The following is a 23,259-nucleotide window of genomic DNA, read 5'->3' on the forward strand; positions in this document are numbered from 1 at the left end:
TTAGACATCAGCTCGTTATCAGACATGATGAAATTCGAAATATAAATCTAGTCATTCACGTTCGTCATATATCTCTTTTCGTTCTTCCCTGAAGCTGTCAAGTGTTCTACGTCATACTGGTGTTGCCAGCATGTAAAAAATAAATAAATCATAATTAAACTTTCTGATGCTTCAACACATATAGACTGACGACCCGCCCCGGTACGAAGTACTGGTGCAATAATGATACTAAATATACTACAGATTTGTTTATTTACGATATCACATTAGAAAAATCTAAATTTAACAGTCTTTACAATATTGTCCATGTATTATATACAGAAACCTTCCTCTCGAATCACTCTATCTATTATAAAAAAATAGCATCAAAATCCGTTGCGTAGTTTTAAAGATCTAAGCATACATATCGGGTATCATTAGGGATATAGGGACAGAGAAAGCGACTTTGTTTTATACCATGTAGTGATGTACATGTACATGAAAATCTACCATTAATAACCAGTGTGTATTTTAAAATAATTACACGGTTTTGTTTAACTTAAAATAATTACTTTACAAGTATGGCGGCGTAAAATGATAGCGCAAGTGTCGTTAATTTCCCGTCGCAATTACCTACTGTTCTCGATAAATAAACGTCCTGTCAGCGGTGACGTCACCAAGACAGACAGGGTATTACGTGTTTTAGTTTTTTCATAGACAATTTCGCAGAAAATCCCACTACTGGGATAAGGGGGGCCTGGGCTAGGTAAGGCCTCCTCTCCCTTTGAGGAGAAGGTTTGGAAAATATTACATTACGCTGTTCCAAATGTGGATTGGTTTATTCACATGTGGCAGAATTTCTGTGAAATTAGACACATGGAGGTTTCCTCACGATGTTTTCCTTCACCGCCGAACACGAGATGAATTAAAACACAAATTAAGCACATGAATATTCAGTGGTTCTTTTCTGAGTTTGAACCCGCAATCATCGGTTAAGATTCGTTCTAAGCACTGGGCAATCTCGGCTCAAATATAAGCAAATATATTTATTTTTTTATGTTAAACTAAAAGATAATACAATACCGATTTATTTTATGTTAACGAAAAAAAGAATGATAAAATGTCAAGAAAGCACTGGTATCAAAAGCGATCCTATTGCGGAGATAGCGATCTCTTTGAAAAGAAGATATCGTAAAGCAAAAATTTGAAGACGTCGGGAATTGTACTTGTATATAATAGATGTATGCTATCATATATTGAAATATATAAAAGAGGTAAAACTTTTTCGTTTGTAGGACTGTAGGTAATAATCTCCGGAGGTAATATTCCAATTTTGAAAAATTCACTGGCTTAAACTGGTTTGTCACATTGTGGGAAGTGCTATAGAAATTCATTATATAGTATAAAACAAAGTCGATTCTCGCTGTCTGTCTTTGTGTATGTGTGGATTTGCAGATGTGGATAATGCAGTTTTTTAATACATTGAATGATTCAAGAGGAAGGTCTTTATCTTTAATGAATAGTAGGAAAACCCTAATAATTTCAGAGGTTTTTAATGTGGTTTTGTGTTGTGTTTTTAATAAAAGTATATGATGGTATACGTTTATCTCTTAGGTATAACATTTTTTATATTTTATTTTTTACGAGAAATAATAGCTTAGTTACGAAGCGATTTTAAGCAATACAGCATGAATCCTTATCCAATAAAATTATTATGCATTTATTATATATAAATATGGTCGTTGTTACTTAATTACATAATCTAATTTAAATAAATATTTTGGAAGATATTATAGATTTAAAGCACAAAGACATAAGCGGAGAAAAAACTGTGAACCTTCCTTATAAACACATTGTGTAGTTCATGTATATATTTAGTAGCACTATTGCAGTATTAAAATTCAGTAGTGTTTGCCTGGGTTTGAACCCGTAACCATTAGATGTACGCTTTCTAAACACGAGGCAATCTAATCTTGATTCTTCAAAATTGATTTTGTGAAACAAATTAAATTGAGCTTCTAATAAGCGGTAAAAATAAATTAATTGATCAGCATGTAACGTAATATGGGCAGCCTTAAAATTGATTTCATAGAAAATTAAACTTTATTAAGCTATCAGCGGGTAAACATAATATTTAATTTCCTTGATCAAATAAATATCAAACCTATATTTACAAACTCAAAAATCTTATAATTCTAATAACCAAATAACAATTATGTATTAGGATTATCTATTTTGCAAACACACACCATACCAAATGTCTACTTATTTTTGATAACCCTCGGTTTCAGACTAAAAATTGCTACTGTCAATAATAATTTATGAACTTATTTTTATAAAAAAAAAAAAAAAAAAACAAAACAAAACATTCAATTACTTGCCTTAACTTAGTAGATTGTTACTATTAATGATGATGCGAATGATGCAAAATTAAAATCCAAGAAAGGACATAGGCTATTTTTTTGTCTAACACATGACGACAAACACCCTAAAACGCGATCGAAGCCACAAGCGATTATTAGTTAAATAAAAATGAACGATCTGTATATGACCTTCCCTTCACATATGTACAACGTTACTCTATAACAACAACAACAACAACAACTAAAGGCTACTACTAGTACTACTAACTAGGGGCTAAAGGCCTCCTCTCGCTTAGAGAAGAAGATTTGGAACATATTCCACCACGCTGTTCCAATGCAGGTTGGTGGAATACACATGTGGCAGAATTTCTATGAAATTTGTCACATGCAGGTTTCCTCACGATGTTTTCCTTCACCGCCGATTACGAGATGAATTATAAAGACAAATTAAGCACATGAAACAGCGGTGCTTGCCTGGGTTTGAACCCGCAATCATCGGTTAAGATGCACGCGTTCTAACCACTGGGCCATCTCGACTCTATATACAGGTCTTACGATATTTTCATTCATCGCTGCATCCTGTACGCGATTGGTTATATACACAAATTGTACAATTCAGCTGTTATAGATCACGGTAACGGTATTTATTTTGAATAAATTGCATGAACTAATGTATGCCGTCATACTAATCGCTAAACGATTATTCTGTCATAATTAAACGTAAACAAGAACTGCGTGGGCGAAACATCGATTGTGTCAAATATTAGTGTATATTCGTGTATTGCTTGTTTAACAGATAATACGTTTATCTTTAGTAATAATGCAACATCATAAAATATCATTTTACGATTTTCAAAAAGGAAGTGCTTAATTCGTGTATTAATTTTTATCGAAAATATTATTCTTTTGTTTTTTGTCGAGTATTGAATGTTTTTTTTGCGTTATTTCATATCAATTTTGTTTATTGAGGACTGTTTTTATGATTTTTCATTCATTCATTTTCCTGTTTTTTCTTATAGTACAAAGAATGTGAAAATATATATTATATTAATAGGTTGGGGAAAAAGTTTCTTCGTATTTTATATGAAAATTCAAAAAGTTTTTTTTATAGTTTATTTACATTTGACTAAAGTATGTAGGTGCTATTTTGTTCCATAAATTTTTGCCATCTTGTTGGTAGTGACATGATCCCATTGCTGTAAAAATTTTGGGACTTCTGATCGAAAAACTGCGACAAGTGGTTTTGGCAGTCCTCTCGTGATGTTAACCTGACACTGCCTAAGGAATTCTGCAGAGACCAAAACAGATGAAAATCTGAAGGTGCAAGGTCAGGACTATACGGCGGATGCATTAATACCTCCCAGCCAAACTCTCGTAATTTTTGTTGAGTGGCTAAAGATGTGTGAGGTCTAGCGTTGTCAAGGTAAAAAACAACACCCCTTCTGTTGATTAATTCTGGCCGCTTTCTCTCAATTCCTTGCTTCAATCTCATCAATTGTTCGCAATACAGTTCTGAATCGATGGTCCTGCCGGGCGGTAACAGCTCATAATGAATGATGCCCTTCCAATCCCACCATACACACAGCATTACCTTGTTGCGAGTTAATCCGGGTTTTGCCACAGTCTGTGAAGCTTGACCGGCCTTTGACCACGATCTTTTTCGCACGTTCTTGTCGTATGTGATCCACTTTTCATCACCAGTAATCAGCTTCTTCAAAAATGGTTCGGTTTCATTACGTCGTAATAAAGAATCACAAATGAGTACATGGTTCATTAGGTTTCTTTCAGTGAGTTCATGAGGCACCCATATATCGAGCTTTTTTATGTACCCAGCTTTATTCAAATGAGTCAAAACCGTTTTGTGGTCAATTGCCAGTTCTTCAGCTACATCGTAACTACTAATATGCCGATCTTGCTCCACTTTTTCAAAAATGGCATCAATTTTGTCCGTAACAGGGCGACCAGAGCGAGATGCATCTTTGATATCAAAATTTCCGGCTTGAAAACTCTTAAACCAAACTTGCGCTACTCTCACAGATACTGCATTAGGTCCATAAACATCACAAATTTTTTTCGCGGCTTGAGTTGCATTTTTACCTTTTTTTAGTAAAATTTTAAAATGTATCGAATTTCTTCTTTAGATTCACTCATTTTAACAACAACAAAAACAAATGAAAATCACACAAATTCCTAATTTGAATTTGGAAGTGCCTTCTTTAAAATTAAAACTTTTTAATGATACCAAAACCAGCCAGATACAAATGGTATAGCCAAAGAGATTTTATTACAAGTTCATACATACTATATGCGAAAAGACTTTTTCCCAACCTAATATATCTCACTCTCTGCTTTGTTTAACTTACTAGAAATCTAACCAAAATATTTTCAATAAAGTAAGCTTGTACAAGCATTTTCGTTACAGAATTTTATTGAATGTAAAGCTATCGATACAAATGTAGATTCTACAGGACCCTTCCCATTCTGAGGACCCGCAAGAACCTCAATCAAATCTAATAGGTATGCCCTATAGTAATCCAATTAAAATTGAACTTGTAACAATGTGTTCTCAATAGTTTCCATAATAGCGTTTAACTCGTTAACGAAGTTTGCTTTGTATCAACAGTATTGAGTCAGCGTTCCAGGATATCCTCTATTTTACGTACACACATACATACATATATACATACACAGATACATGTAACTATGATAGTATTTACGTTACTGTTAATTTGTTTAAATAGTGTTTTTATTATTTCAATTAAGTAGGAATAAGCTCCTAAACCTATTAATTTGATTTTTTTTATGTATATCGCTAAACTGGCTAAAGTCACTTGAAAGATTACACTATAAAATATTTTTTATTATGACGCATTTATCCTTATAATATTATATACCTTGAAGTAATTATTAATTAAATATACTGGGGTATTGAGAAATAATTTTGTACCTTTTTAACTGTTTTATGAACGTATCACTTTTATTTTATACCTAACTCATGCTTCCCGTTAATTTTGACAGTTTTATGCAGTCTCCTTGACGCTCGTATTATTATAAATATATCTAATTCATTTCGTATGTGCATAACTTGTAACATGACGTAAGTTTTAATATAAAGCTCGTACCTACACGATGCAACCCGTGTGTACAGAGAACGTATCAAGCTCAGCTGGTGTCTGACACATGTTTGCGGAGCTCCCGAGTATATAGTATACAAAATAATTGTACATAACATACATACATAGTAAATTTGTTCGTAATATAACGAAATAAGCACGTTAGCTAACTGAGTGGAAACATCTAAGTATATACAAATGTTTTTTTATTGAAATAGATTTATAGCAGTAGTTCTGAATGGAGCCGAGAAATCTAGTTAGCTAGCACAAGGAATTAGTTACCCTTTCCATTAACAACAATTCACATGGCGATAGGACTTTGTGCAAGCACGTCTTGGTACCACCCCCTAATTGCATATTCTCCCCTGAAACAACAATACTTAGTATTGTTGTGTCCCGGTTTGAGACTTTATAAGCCATGTAACATTACCAAGGTTGGTAGTTCATTGAGAATGCAAGGACAGCTAAAATGTCTTGCAGAACTAACAAAGCCGGATTTATTGGAAGGCAACCGAGGCCCTACGACAGCTTCCCTGCTCTGCCTATTTGTGAAAACCCGTGAAAATCCGTTCAGTAGTTTTGGAGTTTATCGCAAACATACATACAGAGAGACGCGGCCGAGTGACTTTGTTTTATAATATGTAGTGATAGTGATACATGCCCATGCAGATTATCCTAAATAAAAAAAGTAAAGTAACAGCCTGTAAATTTCCCACTGCTGGGGTAAGGCCTCCTCTTCCATTAAGGTGAGGGTTTGGAACATATTCCACCACGCTGTTCCAATACGGGTTGGTGGAATGTACATGTGGCAGATGAATTATAAACACCAATTAAGCACATATACATATATAGTGGTGCTTGCCTGGGTTTGAACCCGCAATCATCAGTTAAGATGCATGCGTTCTAACCACTGGGCCATCTCAGCTCAAATATTATTCTAATAACTTTGATTTATACCGATAACACATATGTAAGCTGCTAGTAATTTTTTTACAAAAAAACTGGAACGCGCGCGTGCCATAGCACGATGCCTTCGTGTCAACGGTCAAAAGAACCTATATAATAATCATACATGTATATTTTACATTCCATTATTTAAACGAACGTTGCCAACTACATGATTTAATATGTAATGTCGCTCGTATCTACAATTATTCTAACTATTTAAACTCGAATACAGCAATAGAATTCTATACTATTATAGCGAATCTGGATGTACAATTATACGATCGGCTTAAAAATGCGTTAGATTAAAAAAATCTATCTACATCTTCAGAATTAATATCTTTATGTAAGTGTTTTATTCTAACAGGCTGGACCAAATTTGATATATTTTTTTCTCTTTATTGTTAGGCCAATATAAATTGGAATTTGGTAGATGTGAGACGGCCAACTCAATTATTTAAAATCACACTATGTCCCACGGAGTAAAAATATTGTTTAAACGCAGATGAAACCTGATAAAGAAACTAGTATGACATTTGACGATAAAATACGCGATGTACCCACCGGCTAGTTCAAGTATGATTACTCGTTTCGTACCTCTACGTTGAACTTCATTTATATTCCATGTTTATATAATAGCAATAATATTTGTACTATCTTCTATTTTGTTTCGAAACAACAACAAAAACGAAAAATATTATTAATACTTTATTATCATTACGATTAAGTTATTGTGTTGTTTAACTATTAATTTTACTGTATACAAACTATTATCTATTTATTCATAGGTACACAAACAATAAATAATCATAGCATACCTTAAAATTACGAACTAAGATAGTACAGAATCAAAACAAATATTCAGAAAAAATCTCAGTAACATTCCTAAGTCTGGAAGTTAGAGATATGTAGACTCCCATGCCTCGCAGAGCACGTAAAGAAGTTAAACCTACGCTTGAAGTCTTCCTCTTTGGTCGAATCGTCTTGGATTTGCTATCATCCCATTATTTTATAAGAGTGAGGCAGGTAAGTCTACCTATGTTTACGGATACACTTGTGAAATATATTAAGCCCTGCGTAGTTCGCTTGTATCCCTTGAGTTTGGAGATTACGACGACATTATTACTCACACGTAATCTTCGAGCGTACTTTGATATATATAGATAATAAAACGAATCAGACAAAACTATATTTGGACTTTTTAATATATTTGACTAATTGATATATTCCTAACAAACTTCTTACATTGATACACCAAGCAACGAGAAAACTAAGGATGTCCAGGATAAATATAAATGGAAGTACTATCTTAAGTCCACCCTTATTCATAGATCATGTATAGGATTTTTCGATATATCTATGTGTCCACAATTGACAAGTATTTTTACAAGAGATAGATTGATCAAGGGTATAGATCACTTCAACGTTACCTTAGCTGGAAAAGCAAGCAACGGTTTTCTGGTCCTACCCTATCCAATCTTTATATTATTTTTGCTGTAACACTTCGATCGAGGCCTGATAATATAGTCTACATTATCAGGCTATAAAGTATTATAAGCTTTCATAAGCTTATTATGTCATAGTGGAGTTCAAACGAAGTTAAAAGGTCGCTTATGAATTTTGAAAAAGGAATCCTAAAAAAAATTTTTTTTCTTAATCGGAGGAGGCAAACATTTTGTACGGACTTATTATTTTAACTATTGAGCCTAAAAAGGGTTTGTATGTTCCAATGAGGTTGGCATGGTTATGTTTAACTAACCAAAACTAAACGGAAATAAAAAATAAAATAAAAAGTATAATTAATATTACACATAGACTTCCTTTTGGTAGAATATTGTCTTTAAATAATAATAAGTCTTTTGAGTCATAAATTTGAGTGCCTACGAAGGTCCAATCCATGTAGACTTGCAATATTGCACAGTTACCCATTTATAACTAAAAATTATTGTTAAGTGTAACAAGTATGAGTACTTGTTAATAAAAGTAGCTATTGTTTATTGAAGCAAGATCTACACACTTATATGACATAATATGTGTATATTTATTGAACTATGTATGAGAAGGGTTTATGTCAAGCAGCTCTAAGGCAAATGATACGTAGTACCAAGAATACATAAGTATAACGAAACTAAAGACTTAGTCTGATAGTAATGGACATATTATTGAAGTTGAAATTTTTCTAAAACGTAACCGACGTTTAAACAGTTACGGATATACCAATACGCTAAGTAGGCTGAAGCCTAGGGCGGCATATTTAGGGGACATCAAATTTAGACCATTTATTTCAAACTCAAACTCAAATTGCTTCATTCAATATAGAAGTATTACACTCTCTTATTGATAGTCAATTGAAACAGTACCACCGGTTCGGAAGAGAAAATACCCTGACCTGAGAAGAACCGGCCAAAGAAACATTTTTATTTTAAAGAAATAAAAAAAGACTCATTATAACTATATGTATACTCATAATATCCGTAATCCGCATACTCGTAAGTACACAGCGACATATCACCTAGTTCATAATCATACTAGTAACCGGAAAAAGCCGATGTAATGAGGACGATAGAACAGAAATCATAAATTTGCAATTTCAGAATAAATATAATTAATATGGTTGTGAACTAAACTAACAGTAACAGTAACCAGTCAGAGGCGGAGAAAATGTATACTAGCGGTTAATTTGTAAATCAGCCACTGCATTTAAGACGCTAGATAAAATAATATTAAAAATAAATAGCAGTACCAAAAAAGAGAACTAATAGCTGTACACTACCCTCTTTAAATATGTTCCGATTACAGGTACATTTCTATTTCCGATAGTTTCGATTATGGTTTCGGATCTCCATTCCGCTAATAAGCCACCTCTATTTGGGAAATAAATATAATGTTATCATAATATTTGTGACTGTTGATTTAAGATTTTAAATAAGAATATTTAATCACAACAAGGTTATCAATCGGTGTTAAACTTGAAACCCAATATTTATTACTTGAATAAACACTAATACTATCTAAGTAAAAATGTCTCGTTAGTTTAATGACCAGCTTTTAATAAACAACTCTCATCAACAAAAATGGGCCAACTCAGCTCTATCATTCAAATTTGTTTGTTTAATAGTAGTTGGCGCCCGTGGCTTCGTTCATGTTTTAGGGGGTTGTGTGTCATGTGTTAGCCAAAAAAGCTACCCTATGTCCTTTCTTGGTGTCCAAATTTGCTTCATACCAAATTTCATAATATTCGATTCATTAGTTTGGTCGTGAATGACCGACAGTCAGACAGAATTACGTTCACATATAAAATATTACTATAGATTGTACGAAATTTTGGATTACCTATCTTGGTTATGATTATGTCACACGAGTTGAAAACTTTCGATATAATACCCTAAAGACATCTTCACGCTTATAAATTGATAATAAACATGTTACGAGGACACGTAACATATGGAAAAGAAATTTCACGAAACTATTTTCAAGGTAACGCGCTGTATGTAAATTTAAGATCATCGTGACAAAGTTTCGCCTTTTCGAAAATAAGACAAGCGATATTAAAATAAATTACCATATCGACGGTATTTTCGCGATAAAATTCGCAAAAGTATTATCGGCTTTAGCTAGACTTTACCACATCGGCATTACTTAGCATTGAACCCCAAAGTCAAGACTCTCGCTCAGAGCACTTAACCAAGGCATTATTGTTCGCGTAAAGTATTTGATATATATTTATAAGTACCTAATATTATATATATTAATATTCCTAATATAAACGAACAATTTTTTACAGTTACGTACTACCTTACTCACTCATTAGGTGCTTACTTGATCAATTACAAATCTTCTTATGAAAATTTCAATAAATTTATCGATATTTAAGGATATGCTGTTCAGAACGTAATCTTCGGCTAACAAAACTCTTTTTCCCTCAAAATCAGACAAAAACTACCATTACTTTTAAACTTAAGGTCCATTTAACGCAAGACTTAAACATTATATGTGAAAAAGACTCTTCTCAGGCTATGTAGAGTGACATCCGCAAAATTACAGGTTACAAAATGTGAAGATGCATGGCTCCATGGTGTGCCAAGAGAGAGACCAAGTCCAGCGAAGATCTTTGTAAAGCGTGTTGCAACATTATGAATGTATACTAAAATATGGATTTATTTTACATTTGAAGATGAGCATAACAGCCTACTGGCCTGAAAATGGACAGGGATACCTGTTGGATTATAGCCTATTAGATGAAAGTTTGAAACTAATTGCAGCATGTTGTTCCTATGCTTGCAAATATTGAAAAAAAAACATATGTTATCTTTTGAAATATCTTCTTGAGTCTTCAAAGCTTTTCTTATTTGGATATTGCGTGTTTTGATGCAACAAGCGCGATTATTACATGCACTATATTTTGAACTAGTAGTATGCTCTCAACTGAACCCTCGCTCGCGTTTGCAGTTTCAGTCGTCAGGTGTTACATATACAAAGTATCTTAGGTCCTTTATTTGGGTTTAAGCTCGCTTTTTACCAAATTTTAACAATTACAGTTCAATTGTTAGGCTGAGTAAGCTAAACAAAGATATAGAAAGAATTGCTTTTGATTTTATATTATTAGTATAGGTTATAAATTCGTAAAATGCCTAACAATAACAAAGCGCCTTCACTTTATTTATTCAAAGTACCTACCTACGAAAACATCGCTATAGAAAGTGTTTATAAATCGTCTACCAGAAAGGCATGCGTTCGTTGAACTAGCCCGCATTACAATTGTATTTTTACCAATGTCAGGGGTAATTCACTTATCTCTACAATATCAAATGTAATCGTAGGTAGCGTATCTAAGGTGACGCATTCGTATCACTGTGCGGATTACTCATGTGTTCACGAGTCTATTTACGGATACAATGTAATATTATATTATAGATAAATCTAGTAGCCAATACATACGTGTCTATATCTCACACTGCCAGGTGATTTTGTGTGATTAAGAAGCACTACACAGATATTCTACCGCGAGACCGCCAGTCAACTTCTAAATTCTTAGTGAGAAGGTTAAGTCGTCTATACTTGCAGGCTAACCTTAATAATTACAAATCTTAGCTACCAAGGTTGGTAGAGCATTAGCGTTGCAAGGAATGGTTCCTACAGCGCCAATGTCTATGAACAGTCGCAGCTACTTATCATCAGGTTTCCAATTTGTTCGTCAGTCTGGCCATATTGTAAAATAGGTCGCTGTGCTTTTGAACCAACAATTATATGATAAAGATTAAGTAAACAATCAAGATTGCCCAAAGGGCACCCCAATAAATATCATGATATTTATATGTTGATAAGTTCTATGGTGTAAAGGTTAATATTTCTCACTCTCTCAATATTAAAGGCAATGGATGGTCATAAGTCATAACAAAGTACTTACCATAATGTAAAGGACACTAGCGTATTCGTGTCTTGTTGTCGTGAAATATTAAAGACACTGATAGTTATGTATTGTTATCTTAATCGTTTACAAATACTTATTATAAACAAAGCAATATGTATTTTAGTATTATAACTACAAAAGTAGCTCTATGATGTGTTCACGCCTAAACTATTGAACCTAATTTGATGTAATTTGGTATGAAGCAAGTATAAAGCCTTAGGACATACACATCAGGACACTTTTTTATACCTAAAACCTACAAACCATCATCCCCCAAAAAGCAGTCGAAGACGTGGATGAGAAATATTTACACATATACACATAAAATGTGTTATGATATAAACAATAATATATACGTATGAATATGAAAAACGTCATTAATTCCAGTGATTAACATAGTACATAAAATTTAGTTTATATGTTCAGTTTGATTTAAAGAAATATAACAATAAAAAAGCACCAACTTATGGTATAATTAAAAAAGACTTTAATAACGATATACTATTTTCTTATTATTTATTAAGAAATATACGTGATACCTACATCACGTATTTTTCTAAATAGATTATTTCAAAACAAGTGATCGGAGGTTTAAAAAGGCATGTAAATGTAAATAATCATCAATCATGTAAATCGTTCAAGTATTTTATGTATTCTTTACTATTACTTTGATTAGGATGTAATATACATGTTATGTTCCGTGTCTAAAACTATTCATACGCTTCGAAAACTTAGCGGCGACAAGGCAAATAGAACACAAAAATCAAGTTCATTTCAATTAATGAAGAAGAGTCTTAAACACAAGACTTCAATAAAGTTAATCTTTGAGGGTTAATTATCTCAAATAAGATTGAGGCTCATGTTTATAATAATAAATCCCTTATAATTTTAAATTGTTGTCGCTCTAGAACTTTTACAATGGTACAAAATTTGATGTTTTGTAAATAAAAAGTAAATAATAAATCGTTTAAAAAAACAGGGACAAAATTTGAATATTCCACGCGTGTCAAAGTCGACTAAATTAAACTCTTAATTGGACAACCCTAAAGTAGCGCATTTGGCAATTTCCACGCGAAATCATATTACGCTCGTAAATATGATAGGGCCTAAACTTATGTTTACGTATAATCACGTGGCCGCTCACCGGGCCGAGATTCTCGAAGCCGTGGCGGAGGGCGACCTCGTGGGCTTCTTCGTGGCCGAGCGACCTCTTGAACCGGACCAGGAACGAATTGGTGAAGACTTCGCGGGACGCAGCCGCGGCAATCAGCACCGTCGCAGCGAAACATTGCAGCCACATGATCGCGATGTGGCCACGGGCGGCTGACTGAAGCCGAACTTCCACTGACGTCACCATATATCGACCCGGGAACCACGCATGCGCGAAACTCCCGAAGCCTCAAGCCTTTTCACAGATTATAAAAGGACTCAACACTCATGAGCATTGTTGATGGAAGTAACAACCTACATTTGTGATCAAGTCAAAATTGACCTTGTTTTCTTGTCAAACGCTATTAATTACATATTTTCTGAGAACTTTACTTAACATTGATATTTATATTTAGGCCATAATATATTTTAATGTAAACTTAAATAGGAACTATTGCACCGTTGAATTGGAAATATCATTTATCTAAGCCATTCAATCAAAACGTACCATGACAATAATATTGTCCTTAGAATATTAGTAGTACCTATATCGAACGAAAACTTTCCAATGTTAAACAAGATATGTACAGCTGTATAAACTATCCAATTAATCTACAAAACACCTTTACGATCACGTACCGGCTTCGGTCCGTAAATTAAATCTATAAAATTTCAGATCTACTTTTCGTAGAAATTTAATTAGTCGCGAAATTACGTGCTCAATGGCTATTACGGGCATATGCTTCTCCATACTATTGTATTTATCTTTTTTAAGAAAAAATACGCAGGGAAAAGTGATGGAGGGTAAAATAGTTCAGGGGGATTACGTTAAGATTGTTAAATACCCTCATGCCGTTTACTTACAAATACTGTGTGAAGATAAATCAATGCATATTTGCGGATCATCTGTACTGAATCAGTATTATCTGATTTCAGTAGCACACTGTTTTAATACTGTTGGAAAAAATGGCCAAATAGTAGCTTTTGCTGGACATGAAGATATTAGTAAGGTAGGTAAATTAAACTCTTAAATAAATTTAAATATTGGATTTATTTCTGAAGATACATTCGAAAACGTAAAAAACTCATTTTTTTTTCATCTGAAAAAACTGTTACTCTATGTTGTAGGCAAATGTGTTGAGAAAAAAAATTATACCAATAATTCACAGTAGATATGACCATTATAAAGTTGAAAACGATATTGCTTTATTATTGCTTGATAAAAGATTGCCACTGGGGGAACGTACGCAGAGGATTATTATAATGAAGAATTTTCCACCATTAACTGCAGGTTCTATAGCTGGATGGGGAGTGATCAATGTATGTATTATTAATAAGTTATAGACATTATTTCATGTGTACATATATATTCGAGCTGTTCCGGAGCGAGATGGTGTTTATGGCCCATTCAATTAGGATTAAAGATACAAGAAGAATTTTTAGAATAATACCTTAGAATTATGAATTCCTTGTGATTCTGATAAGTTTTACTAAAAACAATTCTTGAATTTTCATTATTTATTCAACATTAATTTACTCATATGTTTATATCACCTTACATTTTATTTTCAAAGTATCTACCGATCGGAACTTCGCCTATATTCAAAACCAATTATATAGCGTTAATCAAGTATTAAAATTGTTTGTTTACTTATCTTTGGAATACACTATATTTACCGTAACCATTCTAAATAATCATGATTTCCGCCTCCTAAACTAGTCACAGAGTTCATTCTCGTGATAGGATAGCCAACGACACGAAATATATTATAGTGCTCGAGTGGCTGCGCAAACAAAGGTATCTTTCTCATAATCCCATGAGCGTTACGACTTCTTGGAAAAGGTAAGACCTACCAAGACTAGCAAAACTTCTTGGTCAAAGATAAAAACAAATAAAAAACGACTTTTTTTAACGGAAACTTAAGTTACCTACAATTTGTTAAATCGTTTTACAAAAGTATATTAGGTACTCAAAAACTAAACACCTATTCAATTAGAGAGTTTAACTCTCTCCATTTTCAGTCACGTGAGAAAAGGCCATACAACTATTATTACATATTGATAACAAATTTGTAAAAAGCAGTAAATCGACCCTCATATATGAGATGGAGCGATAATTCTGTAACACTTTAGAAATCATCACTTGCACTTAAGCCTTTTTAATTATGTATTACTTCTCGAAACCTTAGTTGAAGATGAGATAGGGGATTATTGATGACATTAAAGAAATCCTGCCACTATGATGATGCTAAAAAAATGTTATAGTACCTATACCTATGTACTTTTTAATATCATATTAAATCATTTATGATGCATACCTATCAATCTTTCATGTTTTAATTTCGTTGATTTGCTAGCTAGTATCAATCCGCCGAAGGAAGCTTGTAGTCTATGTAAGTCTTCTCGTTTCAGAGGTCTGTTTACCTAATAAAAGGTCACAGTAACCTTTACACATTTTATATTTTTGATTGCTTTTCATAGGATATTACTGATGAAGAATCAGTTTTATTAAAATCTGTACCACAGAAGCTCAAAACCAGAAGATATTGCAAAGTTTTAAGTTTAGGACCAGGGATGTTTTGCGCAGGAAGCATTCGAACTTCCGATCCGAGACCAGCTGCGTAAGTTACGTGACTTAATAGTTATCTAGAATCCAGTTATCCACGCAAAGCAAAACATAGTACTGGTATGTTCCGGTTTAAACAGTGAGTGAGCCAGTGTAAATACACATGGAACTTAACAATTCAGCTTACGAAGGTTATACAGCAAATGTTTCAAATTTCATACCCAGCCAATATATATTATTCATGGCCACTTACATGATATGTATATTATGAAAAAAAAGTGAAAGACCAGATATCACAGACCATTATCAATTCTCTTTAAATCTTGATGCAATACCCAGGTGTTAGTTTCTGAACTAGAGCGAAATTTTATATTAGGACCGGTACACAAAATTATTGAAGCATTTTTATATATTGTTTTCACAACATCAATCAACTTAACAATGAAGATTTGTGAATTAAAGTAAGTCATATAACATTTACCCTAAAGTTTAAAATTAGTGAGTAAGAATGAGAACACAACAGTACTGAAAATTTGAAATTGGTGGTAGATATGATAAATGGATGGTACCCAGACATTTCACATGATTGCTTTAAAATTTTTTTAGATTAAAAAAAAAACAACTGTTTTCTATCAAATGGAAATAACTTTCACATCCAAACATCTATTTTGTGTGAAACATTTTTAGTGGCTTATTATAATGGATATCTAATTTTGAACTTTAGATTTTTTTCAATATTAGAGTACCTTAGTTACAAAATAAATTTAATATTATTAATATCAACTCCTATTCTTTCTCCCTTCTATATCTAAAATAAGTGATCTTTTATTTTCAGCGGAGATTCTGGCAGTGGTTTGGTTACAGCAAGCTATCAATTAATAGGAGTCTTATCATACAAAGTTGCTAAGTACCCAGCTCTGCCTGTGTACACCAATGTTTCATATTATTATAACTGGATTAAATATCAGACTAAATCTACATTTTGTATGTAGAAAAGATAACAACAATAATCATCTCCTATATTAGTCAATGTGCAAGCTACATGCTGTTTTTAATATTAAGAGAAACAAAATTGATGAGAATCATAAGAAAAGTTATGAAAGTTTTCTGAAAATCTTTCTCTTTTATTAATAAAAAAAATTAAGAAGCACAGAAAATGAATAATACAATTATTTTACCTTTTTCTAACAATAGGTCTGTTATATATAGATGTAAATTTAGGATTAAAAAAAAAGTCTGTTAAAAATTTAACTTGCATATATTATACCCATACTAATTAAAAAACCTAGTTATTTATTACAATAAAAAGTTAATCTGTAGTAGGTGTTGCACTAGGGGTCGTGGATGCCGATGTACAGTCACTTTCCATGGCGTGCGATGGGGGATGTTCTAGAATATTATCAATTAATCCGAATGCCTTAGCTTCAGTTGGTGACATGAAATAATCACGTTCCATTGAACTTTGCACTTTTTCTTTAGCTAATCCTGTATGACGAACATATAGGTTATTTATTTGAGATTTTAATTTTAAAATTTCTTCCGCCTGTATTTGAATATCTGTAGCTTGTCCTCTTACGCCACCTGATGGTTGGTGAATCATAATACGTGAATTGGGTAATGCGTGACGCATACCTGGAGCCCCAGCGGCTAAAAGTAGTGATGCCATACTACAAGCTTGTCCGACACACCAAGTAGCTACTGGTGGTGTTATGTATTGCATTGTGTCATATATACCAAGGCCAGAAGTCACATTACCACCTGGTGAGTTGATGTACAGATGCACGGGTTTTTTACTAGATTCAGATTGAAGAAATAGCAACTGAGCAACTACTAAGGAACTAATGTCATCATTTATCGGTCCCATGAGACAAATTATTCTTTCACGCAGCAGTCTCGAGTAGATATCATAAGCTCGCTCTCCTCTGCCGGTCTGTTCCACAACTATCGGTATCATCCCAAGTCCCACCGGTTGCGTAGTACTCAGTGTCCGTTGAACGTTTATCATTGAAAATTGAGCGCATCTTAAAGATCTTGAAAGTTGGCGAAAATAATTAAGCGTCATATTTTGTTTTTTTTTAACGTTTTACCTCGTTATGCCGCTTGTAAGTTTTAATTAATTACCAAAGTAAATCCTAAAATATATATTGTCGTATTTATATTCGCGTCATATCTATCTACATTTACTTTAATGTGTAATTTATCGAATAACTATCGTTTACTGTAGTGACGTTTTCAAGTCACAAAATTATTATTGACAAATGTCAGTTTACGCCAAATAACCTTATGACAATCTTAATTTAAACAATGACATTTAAATCGAGTTTAGAAACAATGATTCCTACGTGTCATTTATATAATAATCTGTGCCTTGTTCACTGTGGGCACAACTAAATATTGAAGCCATTAAAATAGACTAATGATTTTTTTGTCAATTAAAATGTTTAATATGGCAGCACTAATTAATGTTGATCTGTAATCTTATGGATAATATTTTGAGTATGATTTGAAGTAGCATTATCTTAATATCTTTTAATAATTTATGTAAAATTGCGCGACATTATTACCATATTGTACATTACTTATAATATTCTCAATAACAAAAGCTACCATTTAACCTGGAACTTTAGCTAATATTCAGATATAACTTTTAACTTATTCAAATATAAATTTCCTACAAACAACCAAGTTCTTTGATTGTATATTTTTTAGGAAGCAAAACTTTTTTGCAAAGAATTAATGTTTTCAATGTTTAAATAATATAACAATTGACAAAATAAGACAACAAGTATCAAAATAAAAATCAGCTATCACATTATATTTAGGTACGTGAAAACATCATAATTGGAATATATGACATAATGCAAACATAATTAAAGTATTTCAGCTTATACTAAGTTTCAAAATTTATTCTGAGCTTGTCTTCTTCTCAACTTCATTAAGGCTTCCTGTCTTTTTTTTTCAATAAGTAGCTTTATATTATCTGTGCCAGGTTGTTTTTGTTGAGTGTTTATTTCTTCATTCTGCTTAATATCTAATGAGGTTTTAATAGTAGGTACTTTTGCCTGAAAAACTGGCTTCTTAGGTACAAATTTATGATGTGATGTCGGGCTTGAATTTAATGGCTGGGAAGGTGTAAATGGCAAGACTCTTTTCGCAAGAAGCCTTTCCCTAGCTTGTTGATGTTTCTTTTTTATTTCTTCAGGTGTACATCTTATTGGTGAATCTCCTGGAACTAAAGAAAATAATAAAAAAAAATAAAATCCAAAATTATAATGATGATGAATATTAGATAGATTTAAATAAATACCTATTTTTTCATCACTTTTATTGAATGGCATTGAACTGTATCTGCCAAAAACCATCCCACTTGTTGAAGGTTGGTTACTTTCATTGACAGATGGAGACTCAGGCATTGAACTATGTCGTCCAAAAATTGTTTTTGAAGATGGGCTTGCATTACATATTGTGTCTTTAAATGACCAATTTGTTTCCATTTTTGCAGAAGTTGTTTTTGAAGGGTGTTCGTTCTTAATAGGAATTTGAGATAGCATTTCCAATGTACTATCATTTAAATTTCCTAATAAATTGTCAAATGAATCATTATTTACTAAAGGTGATTCACATTTTTTAACCTTACTAATACTTGGAGAGTCTAATTTAATATTAATCAATATGGCATCCATTGAATCTTGGTCCATATTTTGTTGTAAACTTGACTTTAAATTTTTTCTATTAACAGGGTCAAGACAAGGCCTTTTTGCTTGTATGGGTTCAGTATTTAAAATATTCTCTTCTACGGCTTGACTTGCTTTTAACAAATATTCATTCATAGAATCATCAGATTCTAATCCACTTTCAGATTCTGTTTTTATAAATTTAGAGCTTAGTACATTTTTTCTTAGACATCGGTTTTTACTTTTTAAACCACTCCTTGGTGAACTGTCGCTACAATCACTGAATATATCTTCTTCGGACTGAGGCTTTTCAACTGGCTTTGCTATTGACTTGTCAACAAGTTTATGTACATTATGATTTAATTCAACAAGTTCCTGAAACAATTCTATTTTTTTCTGTGAAGGTTTAACAGTTCTACGTTTCGGTGCAGGTTTCTCTATATGTTTAAGCCTTTCTGATTTTTTGATTCTTCTACTTACTGGTGTTGTATTTTTAAATTTTGATTTGGTCGCTCCAGATTTTGGTGTGTAAAAATTCCATACAACATCTGTTTCACCCTCTGCTCCATCCTGTGTACATAAAAATGGCACTGGGCTGGACGCGTCTGAATCGTATATTGAATCACTATCTCTTGACGGCGATTCTAATCGGTTTTCCGGCGTAGAACATGATAGAACTGAAATTATAATATAAATTGTTTAATGAGAAAGATTTCAAATTATTTAAACTTTAAATTATAAATAATTCAAAATAATCGAAACAAACCTTTATTTTTACTTTTCGCGACCATTTCTTTCGGTTTTATTTCTTTGTTGCTCATGTATACGAACTATGCCACAAATATTCATAATACGTCATAACTTTATAGCAACAATATGTTTTCTACATGTCCTATTATGTAGTTTTGCGAATACATTGAAATGTGATGTATATCAAATATTATCGTTCAATTCAATTCTTAGTTTAATGGCTTGTAGTTGTGCCGGCAGGGCACAGATTATTTCGCCAATGTCACGTAGGATGGAGAAGACACGAATGAGATTGATCGGTACGGTTGAGACACTAAACTCAATTGAATTTTAAAGTCAAGAATAGTAGTATTAATTTCCTTGTTAATCCTTAACCTAGAACAACACAAACATTAAGAGTTAATAATAAGATAATTAAAAAAAAAAAAAAAAAAAAAAAAAAAAAAAAAATAGTTGTTAGTATTCTAAACTATATATGTAATAAAATATGAAAAATTGGACTATTCACAACTTAATTTTATTTAATTTGATATATTTACATAAGATTGAACAAAATGGACTAAACACAAACGTCAACAAACATTCAACATTTATAGGGCGAGGGACTTTAGGAGGGAGGATGTCATAAATGGGACGAAGAAGTTTAGGGCAAAGGAACAGGATATGGGTTGCAGAGCCTTCGTCTAGGCCACATTCACACAGCGAGTGATCACGAACTCTGATTTTTGCTAGATGAGTAGGTGTGCATGAATGGCCGAGGCGTAACCGACAGATGGTGGAGGTGACCCAACGGTCAGCGTGCCTGTGAGATGAAAACCAAGGTCGCCTCGGAATTTCAGGTTGTAACGCCGAATAATATTTACCCTTGACCAATTTTGATGAAACCCAAAAAGAATTCCAGGATTTAATCATTTCAGCTTTGGCAAGAGAAAGCAAATCCTGAGATGTGTTGGCAAAATGCTCAGATGTACCAGATTGGATAGCAATCTTAGCATATGAGTCTGCCATCTCATTACCAGATATAGCTGAATGGCTAGGAATCCAGACCAGCAGGACTTGTAGCCCTTGTTGATGACAGGACAACAGGGCCTCTCTGATCTTAAAAACGATTGAAAGTCTTGATCTGCTACGAAAAGGATTCTCTTTAATGGCTAACAGACAGCTTAGTGAGTCACATAAAATAATTGTTTGCTGAATATTGTGTGACAGGGCATACTTTACGGCTTCCAGTAAAGCGATGGCCTCTCCGGAGAATACAGAGGTTTCGGGGGGACATTTAAATAATAGTGCTATTTTAAATTTAGGAATCCAACAAGCTGCACCAACGCAGCCGGTCGGCGAGAGCTTAGAGGCATCAGTATATATAGGGAGATGATTAGGCCAATTTTGATGAAAAATTGTTTGAAATTGGATATTAGCATCAGGGGAACCTTTTACGAGTCCAAGATTTGTTATTACCGGAGGATTATAAATAAGTGCTTTAAAGGAGGTGGAAAAAAGAGGATTAGAGGGAAAAGTGGTAAGTGGATGGGGGAGTTTGGTATACTTGAGGAAACTGTTTAATAGGAATGGGGATGCCGGATTATCTGGGTTACAAAGGTGGGATAGTTTGTTTAATCTAATCAGTAGAGGATGGGAGGGTAGCTGTAACAATCTGATGATAAAGCGGTCACAAAGATATTGCCTCCTTATCTGTAGAGGAGGGTCAACACACTCAACCTGCAGAGCATTAGTAGGGGTGGATTTCATCGCACCCAATATAATACGGAGACATTTATATTGTATTTTATTTAATTTTTCTGAAGCTGATTTATTAAAAGGATCTAGAACGAACAGTCCATAGTCCAAATGACTACGAACTATTGCGTTATAGATCAATTTTAATGTATAAGGGTGAGCTCCCCACCAGACTCCAGACACTGCTCTAAGGGCATTAATAGATTTTTCACATTTCTTGGCTATGTAATCGGAGTGAGAAATTCCGTTCAGTTTGTAATCGAGAATTATACCAAGAAATTTTGTTTTGTCTACAAAGTTAATGCATTGACCCTCATAAAACAGATCAAAGGCAGGAATACGTCTTTTTTTCGTAAAAATCACTGCTTGACTTTTGGCTATCGACAGCGACAAGCCATGGTCACAGAGCCATTGGGATAGGTAATGCAAAGCAGAGTTTAATCGAAATGATAAATTTTCAACGGAACTTGATCTATGATATAAAACTATGTCATCAGCATACTGGAGGATGTTACAAAAGTTGTTAACAGACAAATCGAGGTCATGAGTGTATATGCTATAAAGCAGAGGACTGAGTACAGAGCCTTGAGGAAGACCTTTCCAGACGAATCTGGGGGGAAGTGAGAGATGTTGGTGTCTTACCGTTATTGATCTGCAAGTTAACAGATTACATATGAAATGAACTATCCTCGGAGGAATACTCAGCTGTTGCATTTTCTGCCTGAGCAACGGAAGAAGGACATTATCATATGCAGAAGATATATCAAGAAAGATTCCCACAAGGTACTCTCCTTTAGCGAAGGCAATTCGAATGTCTGTTGTAAGTATGCTTAGACTATCAATAGTGCTCGACCCCTTCCGAAAGCCAAATTGAGAGGGAGCAAGTATGTTTCTGCTTTCCATTAACCATTCCAGGCGATTCTTCAAGAGATGTTCAGTGATCTTTGCCAAAGTAGATGATAAAGCTATAGGTCTATAAGAATTGAAATCGGAAGGGTTCTTACCCGGTTTAAGAATGGGAATAACAATTTGTGACTTCCAAGATTGCGGGATGATTCCTTTGATAAAAACCGAGTTTATAATATTTAAAAAACAATGTTTAGCTTTATCATTCAATTTGGAAATAAAAGAGTAAGGAACGCCATCTTCCCCAGGTGTCGAATCGGATAAACCATTTAATGCATATTGAAGTTCGGAAAAAGAGAAGGGGGCATCCATTTCATCCAAAGTAGATGCTGGCGTAGAAATTAGAAAATTGTCCTCATATGGGACAAAAGGGGGGGCAAGCTTATCAGCAAAATTGTTAAGCCACTCAGAAGGAGTATTTGAGGTAGGGTTGTCAGAGTTAAGGCAACGGCGGAATTTTTTAAGTTGGGACCAGACTGCAGAGGAAGAGGAACGAGGGTTCAGGGATTCACAAAATTGAATCCAACTGACTTTTTTCTTTTTAGAAATCAGTCGTTTTAATTTGGCGTCGATTCTCTGATACTTGTAAAAATTATCCATAGACATACACATAGTGTATGTTTCTTCAGCCTCTAGTCTCTGTTCAGTTAATCGTTTGCATTCCTCA

The 23,259-nt window shown here is 33.5% G+C and overlaps 4 protein-coding genes across 4 annotated transcripts in view; 1 reads left to right on the plus strand and 3 right to left on the minus strand.

Moving 5' to 3' along the window:
• Window positions 1–13,170, minus strand: part of LOC124538251 (neuroendocrine convertase 2) — a 107,888-nt gene extending 94,718 nt beyond the window's left edge. The window contains exon 1 of the mRNA XM_047115241.1: window positions 12,955–13,170. Coding sequence (XP_046971197.1) covers window positions 12,955–13,167 — 213 coding nt within the window. The 5' untranslated portion in view covers window positions 13,168–13,170. The remainder of the gene's footprint in view (window positions 1–12,954) is intronic.
• Window positions 13,171–13,664: 494 nt separating this feature from the next.
• Window positions 13,665–16,670, plus strand: LOC124538252 (serine protease 52-like). Its single transcript, XM_047115243.1, has 4 exons — window positions 13,665–13,969; window positions 14,088–14,279; window positions 15,441–15,580; window positions 16,361–16,670. The coding sequence occupies exons 1-4, from the start codon at window positions 13,682–13,684 to the stop codon at window positions 16,515–16,517; spliced, it is 777 nt and encodes a 258-aa protein (XP_046971199.1). The 5' UTR covers window positions 13,665–13,681; the 3' UTR covers window positions 16,518–16,670.
• A 97-nt stretch (window positions 16,671–16,767) lies between these two features.
• LOC124538253 (ATP-dependent Clp protease proteolytic subunit) lies at window positions 16,768–17,807 on the minus strand. The gene has a single exon (XM_047115244.1). The coding sequence runs from the start codon at window positions 17,585–17,587 to the stop codon at window positions 16,835–16,837; it is 753 nt and encodes a 250-aa protein (XP_046971200.1). The 5' UTR covers window positions 17,588–17,807; the 3' UTR covers window positions 16,768–16,834.
• Window positions 17,808–18,313: 506 nt separating this feature from the next.
• On the minus strand, window positions 18,314–20,146 carry LOC124538250. Its single transcript, XM_047115240.1, has 3 exons — window positions 19,966–20,146; window positions 18,833–19,876; window positions 18,314–18,757 (listed from the first exon to the last, which is right to left on the minus strand). Exons 1-3 carry the CDS (start codon window positions 20,018–20,020, stop codon window positions 18,423–18,425), a joined length of 1,434 nt encoding a protein of 477 aa, XP_046971196.1. The 5' UTR covers window positions 20,021–20,146; the 3' UTR covers window positions 18,314–18,422.
• Between the last annotated feature and the right edge of the window lie 3,113 nt (window positions 20,147–23,259).

This window comes from Vanessa cardui, chromosome 20, assembly GCF_905220365.1.
Source record: "Vanessa cardui chromosome 20, ilVanCard2.1, whole genome shotgun sequence".
Taxonomy (NCBI): domain Eukaryota; kingdom Metazoa; phylum Arthropoda; class Insecta; order Lepidoptera; family Nymphalidae; genus Vanessa; species Vanessa cardui.